At 53.6% G+C, this 12179-nt stretch overlaps 3 protein-coding genes across 6 annotated transcripts; 2 read left to right on the plus strand and 1 right to left on the minus strand.

Moving 5' to 3' along the window:
• Positions 1-428: 428 nt before the first annotated feature.
• On the minus strand, positions 429-5253 carry CSNK2B (casein kinase 2 beta). 2 transcript variants are annotated; one of them, XM_070778212.1, is made up of 7 exons: positions 5029-5253; positions 3591-3673; positions 2780-2882; positions 1983-2098; positions 1459-1534; positions 1122-1311; positions 429-659 (listed from the first exon to the last, which is right to left on the minus strand). In XM_070778212.1, the coding sequence occupies exons 1-7, from the start codon at positions 5075-5077 to the stop codon at positions 569-571; spliced, it is 708 nt and encodes a 235-aa protein (XP_070634313.1). In that variant the 5' UTR covers positions 5078-5253; the 3' UTR covers positions 429-568. The 2 variants fall into 2 exon arrangements, with proteins under 2 accessions (XP_070634313.1, XP_019841515.1); XM_019985956.2 differs by lacking the exon at positions 5029-5253 and adding an exon at positions 4273-4430.
• On the plus strand, positions 4665-8029 carry GPANK1 (G-patch domain and ankyrin repeats 1). 3 transcript variants are annotated; one of them, XM_019985957.2, is made up of 4 exons: positions 4665-4938; positions 5476-5692; positions 6128-6820; positions 7403-8029. In XM_019985957.2, exons 3-4 carry the CDS (start codon positions 6210-6212, stop codon positions 7845-7847), a joined length of 1056 nt encoding a protein of 351 aa, XP_019841516.1. In that variant the 5' UTR covers positions 4665-4938; positions 5476-5692; positions 6128-6209; the 3' UTR covers positions 7848-8029. The 3 variants fall into 3 exon arrangements, with proteins under 3 accessions (XP_019841516.1, XP_070634309.1, XP_019841517.1); XM_070778208.1 differs by lacking the exon at positions 4665-4938 and adding an exon at positions 5339-5447 and having other exon boundaries at positions 5527-5692; XM_019985958.2 differs by lacking the exon at positions 4665-4938 and adding an exon at positions 5339-5447 and having other exon boundaries at positions 5545-5692.
• Positions 8030-9569: 1540 nt separating this feature from the next.
• On the plus strand, positions 9570-12053 carry C23H6orf47 (chromosome 23 C6orf47 homolog). Its single transcript, XM_019985452.2, has one exon. The coding sequence runs from the start codon at positions 10419-10421 to the stop codon at positions 11310-11312; it is 894 nt and encodes a 297-aa protein (XP_019841011.2). The 5' UTR covers positions 9570-10418; the 3' UTR covers positions 11313-12053.
• The last annotated feature ends 126 nt before the right edge of the window (positions 12054-12179 follow it).

Here is a 12179-nt window from a genome sequence, read left to right on the forward strand (position 1 = left end):
CAGTGACCTTCATCCTTCTGAGATGAGCATGTCTCAGCTCCCCCAAGAGGGGGCACACAGACACCACAAAATAGCAATTCTGGACCTTGAACCTCTTCTCCCCACCCCTTACAGTTCAGTTTATTTTGGGACCTCTTTCTTTATAAAACAAAGTCATGTTGATTACATCCCCTAGAGTATAAACAGCCAACTGCAGTGGCACAAAAAGAGCAAATATTTCTCCAGTCTTTGAAATCCGATTTCTGTCTTTTCCTCATGATCTCTGTACACCCTTACACCCAGTCCTAAAAACATCACCCAAATCTACTGGGCACAAATCTGTGCTGGTTTTCAACTTGAGGAGAGGGGGCTGGGCCAGGAGGGCTCCTGGGGTCCAGCATACCATTACCCATGCTTCCCAACCCCAAACACCAGCCAATCAGCCCACGGCCTTTTCTTCCACTTTATTTCATATTCCCACCACAATAATGACTCCTTTAATTTAAACTAAAAACCATAGAGGGTTCCTGAAATTGTGGCAGCAAAGGAATGAAAGTGTCAAAGACCGAGGGACAGGTGGGGTGGGGAATCAGCGAATCGTCTTCACTGGGCTCTTGAAGTTGCTGGCGGCTTGGAGCTGCAGCTGGTAGGCCATTGGATGGATCTTGAAACCGTAAAGCCTGGGTTGGGGCAGAGGTGAGAGAGGAAGCAGAGTGAGCCCCATCCTGGCCCTGCCAGTGGCCTGCATTCCACCCCCCCACCCCAGTTTCTTCATGGGCTTGCTCAGTACTTCAAGGCAGTGGTTCCCCAACTTCTCTTCTCAAGAATATTTGGAAATGTATTTTAAATATCTATTAAAACTCAAATTCAAAACTACAAATATGTGTCTGTACATATATACATGAGTATATACACATCAGTACTTGTTTTAATGTAAAAGCTGAACTTGCCTTTTCTACACCAGAGCAAAAATGATACTCCAGGAAGATAAACCACACTTCAACCGTGGCTCTGAGAATTTCCTAGCAGAAAGTTGAGCACACAGAATGGCAACAAGGCTAGCTACTGCCTTGTCCTCCCTTCTTTCTAGGGGATCCTGGGCACCTCTTTTGACCCTTGGTGACTCTGTCCCTGCTCCCCACCTGGGCACAAACTGGTTGGCGGGCCTCTTGGGCCGGTACTCGGGGTGCACCATGAAGAGCATGTGAGGGAAACCGGTGCCGAAGTAGGCGCCATCCGTGTGGTGGTGCCTCGATGACTTGGGTGTGTACACGTCCATGCACTTGGGGCAGTAGAGCTTCACCATGGCCTCACCTGGGATGTCTGAAAGGCCTGGGAGACAGCCAGACTCAGCAGGCCAGGTCACCCAAGACTGCCCAACCTCCCTCCTGGACTCAGGCCCCAACCTGCTGAGCCCCAACTCCATCCCAGCAGACCTGCCTTCTTACATGGCCCTCCTTTTCCTTTCCCAACACTCACCGATGGGAAGCATTGGCTGGTTCTCACAGTACACACGGGGACAGTATCCAAAGTCTCCCTGCTGGTACTTTTCCAACTGATGTGAATGAAATTGAAGGAGTTGGTGGGTAGGTATGAAGAGAAGAGGCAACCCCCTCCTCAGCCCAACCCACATCACTGTGTCCCCAACTCCTTCTGCCTCTTAAATGTCCAGAGGCCCCTTCTCTGGCTCAGATGGGCCTTCAGACTCCCCTGCTTCCTTTCATTCAGTCAGGCAGGCTGAAGACCATCAGACATTCACTGCTTATTCCCTGAGAAAGAGGGAGTCTACAACTTTCTGCTCTGGGTCACATTTCCCTCCCCCAAAACACCGCCTTCACTTCAACCCTCAATCAGGTCTTAACCCCTAGGCCCAGATTCTGGTGTTCTTTCCCCTCTTCTCAGCTACATTCTGTGACAAGGCTGAAACAAGTGACTTCTTGCTGAAGGAAACTCTGCTTCCCTGTTGCCTCTGAAGGAACCGAGTGGGAGGAGAGAGGCCTCACCATCTGGGCAATGCCACGGTTGGTGAGGATATAGCGGGCGTGGATCAATCCATAGAGCATTTCAGCTGCTTGCTCAATCAGGTCACTCTGGTTGGGGTTGTCCTCCAGCTCCTCATCTGAAACATGGCACCAGCCAAATGCAACCACTTGTCTAACAGCTTTTTAAGGTGCCCTGCCCACTCCCGGGGGCTGCTGGCTCTTCAGCCCAGCACCCAACTTGGAGCCTCACCCCAGCCACAGCCTGGGCATCTGACCCAGAAACATGGGCCTCTGACCCTTCCACCAACCCAAGGCAGCTCTGCCTTCCTTCCATCCCTCTTAGCCTCTGCTTCTTTCTCTTCTTTAGTAAATAAATGCAAAAATGTCAACACGGAAGATAGAACTCTAACCTGGAAAGGGCAAGGAAGAAAATAATACCCATGGAGAAACTAGCATTTTTGAAAAGTGCTAAGTTATAGGATCGGAGAAGGAAATGGCAACCCACTCCAGTGTTCTTGCCTGGAGAATCCGAGGGATGGGGGAGCCTGGTGGGCTGCCGTCTATGGGGTCCCACATAGACACGACTGAAACGACTTAGCAGCAGCACAGGAGCAACTTATACGATCAGAGTATGAGAACAAGTGGTAGAAGTCACAAAAGTAGGCAAGAGTGAGGTAGGAAATCAAAATGAAGTAAAGGATTTGGGGTTAAAAGGGTTAGAGAACCAAAAGGAAATTTAGAAATTCAAGAAGCAGATAAACAGGGTGTGAATAGTAAAAAAACAGCACACACACAAAACCACCCTGAGGGTGTCTCACCAGGCTCCAGGTCCAAGATCATGTCTAAAGCTTGTCGATAGTGAGGCACCTGCTCATTGAGTCCAGTGAGATTGAATTTGTCCTGGATATAGTCTTCATCCACCTGTCAGGACGTGAAGTCAAAAGGAAACCCATAGCAAAATCCTCAGCTTTGACCTGGGCAGGTTGCTCTAACTCGTGCCTTATCTTCAATACAACTAACTGCTTCATTCCCTTTGTTCCGCACTCCCAACTCAGCGCAAGCACTTGAACGTCTCTCCCCAGTTCGTGTATACTGCCCACCCAGAAGAGGTCTGGCTTTTCTCTCCTAAGCATAAGCAATCCCCTCCTTACAGAGGCAGTCCTTTCAAGATCCCTGTCCTGATTCCTGTTCCTAGCTCTAGGAATCAGTTTTGGCCTCTCCTGAGGGGCAGCTGGCTCTCTGAGGAAGGTGGGGGCTGAACAGCTTGGATTCTGAAGTCAGTTACACTCCCTTATGTTAACACACAGGTATGCTATAAAACATTTTAACATGAAGTGTTTTAATTCTCCTAATAGCTACCAGAGATATGTACTACCAGTACCTCTGTGGTAAACAAACAAACAAACACAGGTTGACATGTCCAACGTTAGGCTGCTGGAGGGTGGCAGGGTTGACTTGGGGCCCCAGTCTTGACCCTTCACAAGTTGGAGAGAGAGCTACTAAGGGGACTCCTCCTTGACAAGAGTTTTCACTGAAGTAGGTAAGAGATGTGTGTGGAAGCTTTATGTGCAGGAGAATATGTGGCCAGATTACATGTGGAGGTGGATGGTAGGGTTGAGGAGAACTTACCTCACAGAAGAATTCATTGCCACGGAGCCCACAGAACCAGGAAATCCAGGACACCTCCTCTGAGCTGCTCATCTTCACGTCGGCTAGAGATAGAAGAGTATAAGCCTAAGCTCTCCCTCCCAGCCTCTGGTATCCTCACTCCTCCCACACTTTGCCCTCCAACCATGGAAGAATTTGGGGCCACCCTTTTCTTAAAGAACCCGAGACTGGAGCACGTCTCTCTAGCTCCTCTTATTTACATTCCAGCCCCTTTTCACTGAGATTATAGAGAAATTCTTTGGGGTCCACCACCTGTAAGAAACCGACAGGTCTTGACCCCACTAGTCCTACCTACATCCCTGACGCTCGTGAAAGCCAGGCCCCTCTCTCCTCCGTGTCAACTCCGGCAGGGCCGTGGCTCAGGCTCCCTACCCCCGCAGGTCTCCGGCCCCATTCTCAAGGGTTCCGAAGTTTATCCTTTCCAAGCAAGAGCTGGGCCCCTCCTTTTCTCATGGCCTGTGGGTGGTCGTCGGGTCCGTTTCATGGGAGTCCCGACATCCCGCCTCCACCCTGCAGGCCACCTCTTCTACCCTCGGTGCCGGACCGGGTCATTTCCTTTCCCACCCCCACATCAAGACGCGGAGACCCCATGTGCCGCGCCCAGGGACAGGGGATATGGCGCGGCGACGACCACCACACTCACCGACTGGACGGGGACTGGGACCAGGGGACGGGGAGGGGAAGGGGAGTTTCTGCTTCCAAAGAACCGCGACGACGGCTACAACGCAGGCCGCGGACCCGACCGCGGCAGGCGAAGTCGGGTGGGGGGAGTGGAAACTGGGGAGGGTGGGGAAGAGGGCAACGCGCAAGTGCTTAGAGTTAGGAGCCGCGGCGCATGCCGGGAAATGGAGTCCTCGGAAAGAAGAAACTGACGAAACTAGGGAAAGGCGAACTACGAATCCCAGGATGACCCGCGCACGACCCTTGTGTCACGAGGCCCCGGGGGGAGGGGGACGCTGGGGGCGGGGCGCAGCAGGGCACTGCGAGCCGCCACCGGAAGCGGAAACTCACTACCGCGTTCTGGGCCAGGTAGCCTGGGAAATAGAATCGTGTGATTCCGGGGACTGTGGGGCCATGGAGGGGAAGGGATGGGCCGGGAGAGGAACTAGGCTGGCTGGTTGTTTCTTGCTTCTCCCATCAAACAGCGAGCCTCAGGCCTCGGCGCGACTTTGCTACCCGGGGCATTGACCTCATCCCCAGCCAGCCAGCCCTCCTGGCCCTTATCGCTTTGCTCCTTGGAGTCAGCCCGCCAAGGAGACCCGCGACGGGGCCCATGTTTCATCCGGGGTTCGCGCTCCGGAGGCGGGAGGTGAGGCCGGGTTCCATGCTGAGGGTCCTGGGTAGGGTGTACTGGGATGAGCTGAGCGGTGTGAGAACCAGGACGGCCCCGTGGGCTAACCTGAGGTGGTGCCAGCCATTCTGCTGCTTGTCCCCTTGCACTTCTCCATTTTCTCTTAGGGCTTGAACGGGGCTGCTGTGGGCGCTAAGTGCGACCTTCGAACCCTGGTCAGAGTAATGGTGAGGGGTTGCGTGACGTTATTTCATTTCAGGGTTTCTGGGCGTTCTCCGCCTCAGAGCCTTTTTTCACCCTGAGAGTGGTTTCCCAGGTCCAGAAAATGAGCTCGGAGCGGGGGCCACGTTGAGGGAGGCGAAGGGCATTGTGGGGGCGTTATGTAAAAACAGGACCCCAACCGACAGATCTTTCTCAGTCCTCGCGCTACGCCGGCGCTACGCCGGCACGTGGCGCGTTGTGCTTCTGCTATGGAAACATTCCAGGGCGGGAAACAGCTCGGCGCTTCCGCGCGCCTGCACCCTCAGGTAATTTGTTTTGTTTTGTTTTCCCCAGCCACGCATGCGTCTTTGTGCCAAGTGAGTATTTGTCGACTCCTTTGCTTAGAGTAGCGCCATTTTGCAGTACGGAAGCTACAAAGCGACACAGGCTGGAACTTCTTCGTGAAATCTGCTTCCTGCTTCCGGAGACGTGTCGAGTTTGTTTTTGTTTGGGAAGAACTTACCCCGAAATAGGAAGATTTAAAGAGCCAATTTGATTGTTTTTCTTAATGGTATGTTTTACGCTGTGATAAAGTTGAGTGGGAGGGATTGGGGGCAAGAGGAGAAGGGGACGACAGAGGATGAGATGGCTGGATGGGCATCACTGACTCGATGGACGTGAGTCTCAGTGCACTCCGGGAGTTGGTGATGGACAGGGAGGCCTGGCGTGCTGCGATTCATGGGGTCGCAAAGAGTCGGACACGACTGAGCGACTGATCTGATCTGATCTGATCTTAAAGTTGACTCAGAGAGGCTGGTATTGTTGGTGCAGATGAAGGTAGGGGCGGAGCGCAGGGCCTCTGGGCAGCTGTCTTACGGAGACTTCTTTCTTACCTTTACTGAGGAGCATTGTCTGTAACTGGCCCTGCAGGGTCCCAGGTTGTGGGGTCACTTTTGGGTTGGGAGGGGATTTTTGACGCTAAGGATACTTTTGTTTATCTCATTAGGTGTCTGGAACTGGCTCTGGTCGCTGCAGGACCACCAGGGGCTTGGCTTCCTAGTCTCATTTTCCTACATTTCCCAAAAGCCATGTCTGGGTCTTCTCTCATTAACTTTACCCCAGCCACTGATCCCAGTGATCTGTGGAAAGATGGGCAGCTGCAATCACAGCCTGAAGAGCTGGAGCCCACCTTGGATGGGGCTGCAGCCCGGGCTTTCTACGAAGCCTTGATTGAAGATGAGAGCAGCACCCCTGAAACCCAGAGAGCTCAGCCTGGGCCTGCCAGTAAGAGAAAGAGGAAGAAAAGAAGAACGATGAGGGAGACTGCAGCAGGAGCATCAGGAGGACATGGACAAAGGAGATCCCTTGAGGCAAAGGACAAGATGACCCAGCAGATACTGAGGGCAGCCCAGGAGGGGGACCTAGCAAAACTAAAAAGGCTGTTGGATCCCCATGAGGCAGGGGGAGCTGGAGGGAATATCAATGCTCGGGATGCTTTCTGGTGGACCCCTCTGATGTGTGCTGCCCGAGCAGGCCAGAGGGCAGCTGTGCGCTATCTCCTGGGCCGTGGGGCTGCCTGGGTAGGGGTCTGCGAGCTGGGGGGCAGAGATGCTGCTCAGTTGGCTGAAGAAGCAGGTTTCCCTGAGGTGGCCCGCATGGTCAGAGAGAGCCCTGGAGAGACAAGAAGTCCAGAGAACCGGTGAGGGGAAGCCTTATCTTTTATTATTATTTAAACTTTTAAATCTATTTTTGTTTTATTGAAGCATAGTTCATATATAATTATATAAATTACATGTGTACAATATAGCGATTGAGAATTTTTTAAAGTGATATTCCATTTATAGTCATTATAAAATATCTGTTAAATTTCTGTGTTGTACACACACTCTGGGTTTAAATCCTGATTGTACTTCTTGGGCAAGCAACCTAGTGTCCATGTTGGCACGGTTGGCTCAGTTTTCCTATCTAAGAAATTAGACTATACTTCTTATAGGGTTGTTAGGGTTAACTAAATGGGTTAATATACATAAAATGCTATAACAGTGCTTGTATTTAATAGCATAGTAAGCACTGTACAAATGTTAACTATAGTAATTATTATTTCTCACCCAAGAATCTTTTGAGGCCTTAACCATTCCTTCAGGTCCACGTTGCTAACTGGGGAGGAAAGGCAATTTGTTTCTTGGCAGAAATACTGGAAAGACCTTGTCCCACCCTGCCACCCACCTCTGAGGCCTAAACCCTTGTGCTGCCCTTAACCTTTCTCTTTTTTTCTCTCCAGGTCCCGATCCCCCTCCCCCAAGTACTGTGAGACTTGTGATGGCCACTTTCAAGACTCTAACCACTGTACATCCACTGCTCACCTGCTGTCGCTGTCCCGGGATCTCCGGCCCCCCATCCTGCCACTTGGGGTTCCAACCTCCAGCCCAGGCTTCAAGCTGCTGCTGAGGGGGGGCTGGGAGCCTGGAATGGGGCTAGGACCCCGGGGTGAGGGCCGTGCCAACCCTATCCCCACTGTCCTCAAGAGGGACCAGGAGGGGTTAGGCTACGGCTCAGCACCTCAGCCCCGAGTTACACATTTCCCAGCTCGGGATACACGGGCAGTGGCTGGGAGGGAGAGAGCCCCCAGGGTGACCACACTGAACCGCAAAGAGGAGAGAAGGCAGGAAGAGAAGGACAAGGCCTGGGAGCGGGATCTGCGGACATACATGAACCTTGAGTTCTGACCTGGGCAAGTTCTGACCCTGGTGTGTTGCTGTAGTCTGAACTTGGGCCCGGAACCTAGACTCTTGGGCTTCTACTTCCTGATGTCTGCCCAGGTTCCACACCTTCTGGTTTTGATCAGTGGACTCTGCCTTCAGTAGAAAGAAGCCAAAAGCTGAGAAATAAAATCAAGCTTTTCTCCCTCTTGGTGTTTTATCCAGTTTTCTGGAAGGTGTTGCAGGGAAGCCAAACAAGACTGGGGACCACATGAAATTCTACCAGAGCCACAAGAGGCAGCTCTATGTGGCCTGATAGGGTTGCCTCTGCCAGTCTGGTTCACTTGTAGCCCCAGCCACTGTCCTTAGTGCCCCACCTATTTTTTCAACCCCTGAACCAGGAATTACCCATTTCTATGCAAGTCTACCGGAGAAGGCAATGGCACCCCACTCCAGTACTTTTGCCTGGAAAATCCCGTGGATGGAGGAGCCTGGTGGGCTGCAGTCCATGGAGTCGCTAGAGTTGGGCACGACTGAGCAACTTCACTTTCACTTTTCACTTTCATGCATTGGAGAAGGAAATGGCAACCCACTCCAGTGTTCTTGCCTGGAGAATCCCAGGGAGGGGAAGCCTGGTGAGCTGCTGTCTCTGGGGTTGCACAGAGTCGGACACGACTGAAGCGACTTGGCAGTAGCAGCATGCAAGTCTATGCAGGGCTTCCCTGGTGGCTCAGATGGTAGAGTCTGCCAGCAATTCAAGAAACCCAGGTTTGATCCCTGGGTTGGACGATCCCCTCAAGAAGGAAATGGCAACCCAATCCAGTGTTCTTGCCTAGAGAACCCCATGGACAGAGAAGCCTGGTGCTATGTTCATGGGGTCACAAAGAGTCAGGCATGATTGAGTGACTAACACTTTTGTGCAAGTCTGACCTACCCCAGAAAGCACCCTTTGTCCATTCCAGCCAATTCAATCACTGATTTCACAAGTTTGTATACTATGTGCTATGAATGGGAATGAGACATACCCAATCTTCAGGTTGCTCGCACCTGTAGGAGACAAGATGTGATAAAAAGAATGCATGGTGATGGGGAAGTTGGAAAGGCTCATAAATGATAATGGGTGGGGTCTTGCAGGAAGAAGGCAGTGTGATGGGAAGACCAAAGATGATGCAGCCTGTAGGCTGTTAGCTGAGCTGGAACCAGAACTCTGGCCTCCCAAATCTACACTTTAAGCCAAGGTTCATTTTGATACCTGAAAACTCCTAAGGGCAGGAAGCACATCCTGTTTGTCTACACTTGTCTTCCCCACACTTGCTCTCCTGTTCCTCCTGCCTCATACCAGGTGCCAGGCACATAAAGTACCCACTGTTGTCAAATCCAAGAGGTAAAAATCTGCAGGGAGGAGCAAGGAAGGGCTACCTAAGCCCCAAGCCTCTCAGCTTTCTCTTCTGGAAGAGCCTTTCATGAAATCGTGAACTATAAAAAGGAGTGGAGCGGGATGCAGGGAAGAACTCAAGGGAACTAAAGGGGGCGGGCGAGCTTAAGGGGATACCAGCGGTCGGGGGTCTCTAGGCGACGAAAATGAAAGGCTAGGCTTACATTCACGCTTTTGGCTGCTGTGACCTCGGCTGTGCGCCCCTGGGTACGGCCGGGTGCGCACTGATGGCGCGCACAGGCAGCTCGGGCCGGGGGCGGGGGGTGGGGGGCGGTCGATCGACAGGGTCCGCCCCGCGAGCTGGGGCTCCGCCTCCGCCTGTCCTCTAGTCCCGGTACGGCTGCTTCCGGGCTCTGCGGCTCCGGGCGGCTTCGCAAGGCCGAGGCCCCGACGCTGGGCCCGGGAGGGGCTGCATCGCCTGGACGCCTGGACGCCAGGCTCCCCAGGCAGGCGCGCGCTTTGCCTCGCTCCCGGGATCTCCCAGGACATCTCCGGCCTGACCTTGCGAAGACTGAATCTCAGCTGCGGGCTGGGGTGCCAGTGGGGCCACTTTATAGGAATCACAGCCCTCTGAATCAAAGCAGGAACGTTGCTGGCTGGAGTTTGCCGGATACCTCACCCCCCACTCACTTAACAGGAGACTTCTTTCTGAGCTGCCTTAGGGCAGCAGTTAGGACTCTCCTGGTAGGTCGGGAGCACCTAGGATCCGTGGCCACCTTCCTTCCTCCCTTTTTGGATGGAGAACCGCCTCCCCAGTTTCTGGGGCACCTTGGGGCGTGGCCTTGGTGAGTGAAACTTGGGGTGCTGCCTGCTGGGAAAGAAACCTGGAAAACAGGGAGGACACTGTGACGGTGTCCCACGCTTTGTCAGATTCGTAGACTTTTGGAATCGTGTGTGTGTAGTGGGGTGGTGGTGAATGGATTTGAATGTGCCTCTCTTTACCTTAAAACTGAAACGGAAACAAGCCGCTTCAGGCTGCATGACCATCCTGGGAAGAGGAGAGCCACTCCTGAGTTCAGAGTAGGACTCTCCAAGCAGATACCTGTTCTTCTGAGCCTAAACACACTCTGGTTTCTGAGGAAATCCTCAGTCCCCCCATCCAAGAGCCTAAGCCGTGCCAGGAAGCAGCCCCAGAATTGGGGGGCTCATTGCACACCCCAGCCATGTTCCTCCGACGCCTTGGTGGCTGGCTCCCTCGCCCCTGGGGCCGCCGGAAGTCGACGAGACCTGACCTGCCCACCCCAGAACCCAGACGGATGGACAGCTCCTCTGAGAATTCAGGGAGTGACTGGGACAGTGCTCCAGAAACCATGGGAGATCTGGGGTCTCCCAAGACCCAGGACTCAGGTGCACAGAGGAGCTCTGGGGCTGCTCCAGAACCAAGCAGGGAGGCCCAAGTTGAGCAATTGGGGTACAAAAGAATGGATTCTCTGAAGTGGGAGAAGACTGCTTCCAGCACCCAAGAGTCTGGGAGACCAGAGGCTGGGGAGACCATTCCCAAACTAGGACAGGATCCTGTGGACTCAGATGGCACCGGGAAACGTGGAGGGTCCCCTGAAGAGGAATTGAGCCCCTCAGTGGCTGAAGCCCCGGTGGAGAAGCCTGGCCGGCGTCAGAAGCTGCTAGGCTGGTTGCGGGGGGATACAGTTGGGGGAGCAGGGGCTCCCCACCAGTATCTGGGTGACCCAGAGGAGTGTCTGCAGATCTCCACCAACCTGACCCTGCACCTGCTGGAGCTGCTGGCCTCAGCCCTGCTGGGGCTCTGCTCAAGGCCCTTGCGGGCAGCCTTGGATGCGCTGGGCCTGCGTGGACCGCTGGGCCTCTGGCTGCATGGGCTGCTGTCCTTTCTGGCTGCTCTGCATGGACTCCATGCCGTGCTGAGCCTACTGACCGCTCACCCCCTGCACTTTGCCTGCCTCTTTGGTCTTCTACAGGCCCTGGTGCTGGCTGTCAGCCTCCGGGAGCCCAGTGGGGATGAGGAGGCCACTGACTTGGAGGGCGAGAAGTTAGGGAGGGAGGGGGAGGAGCAGAAGGGAGACCCAGGCAAGGGGCTGTGACCAAGGGGTATGGTGTGACCCAGGGTCCTACCCTCAGTGGGGTGGGAGCAAGGATGAAGATAGTGTGGGAGGTATGATCCAAATTGTAAGCACAGGGACCTCAGGGATGGGGCAGAAACCCCAGAGTATGAGGGCACAGAGCCGCCTCCACACACAGGAGAGCTGTTCAGGGTGTCTGTGTTTATGGACAGTGGGGGCCTCGCCCTTGAATTCACCAGCTGTTGTTAATTTTTGCTTTTACATTTTTCCCACTTTTTTTCTTCCACCTCCACTTTTTAAAAGCAAAAAAAAAAAAAAAGTGTGGTGGTGAGAATAAAGACTGAAGTGTCCTCTCTACCTTTTAAAACTCTCCAGGGGTGGAGAAAACCAGTCAGGACAGACAGACCTCTGGGTGGGGTAAGAGGGTGGTTGAGAAACTTGGGGGATCCCTTGGATCCTGGGATCTGCACCATCTGGGGAAGAGCAACACTCCTAGTTGGCTGGATTAGGGGGTCTGGATGGGGTTCCCACAGGTGATGGGGAGCCTGAAGGGAGGACCTGAGGATTCCTAGGAGCCAGGGGGAGTGGGGCTGGGTGCAGGCAGTGTTGGCAGGACGGCCAGCTCAGAGGGGCTGGCAGCTCACAGGCAGCATGGGGAGCCCTAGAGTTTGCAGACCCCACTAGGGGGTTGGGTTTGCTCACTCAGCAATAAATAACTGTGTCACACCAAATGCTAAATATACCACTACAAAGTGAGAGTTAGCACTGTTCAGTGTCCTTCCTGACGCCGTCCATCTGGGGGTTAAGGTGGGAGAAGGTTCAGGGGGAGGACTGAAATGAGAGGAGCAGGACTGATATTGGAATACAAACCCCTAAATGAGACGAGGA

Source organism: Bos indicus, chromosome 23 (genome assembly GCF_029378745.1).
Source record: "Bos indicus isolate NIAB-ARS_2022 breed Sahiwal x Tharparkar chromosome 23, NIAB-ARS_B.indTharparkar_mat_pri_1.0, whole genome shotgun sequence".
NCBI lineage: Eukaryota > Metazoa > Chordata > Mammalia > Artiodactyla > Bovidae > Bos > Bos indicus.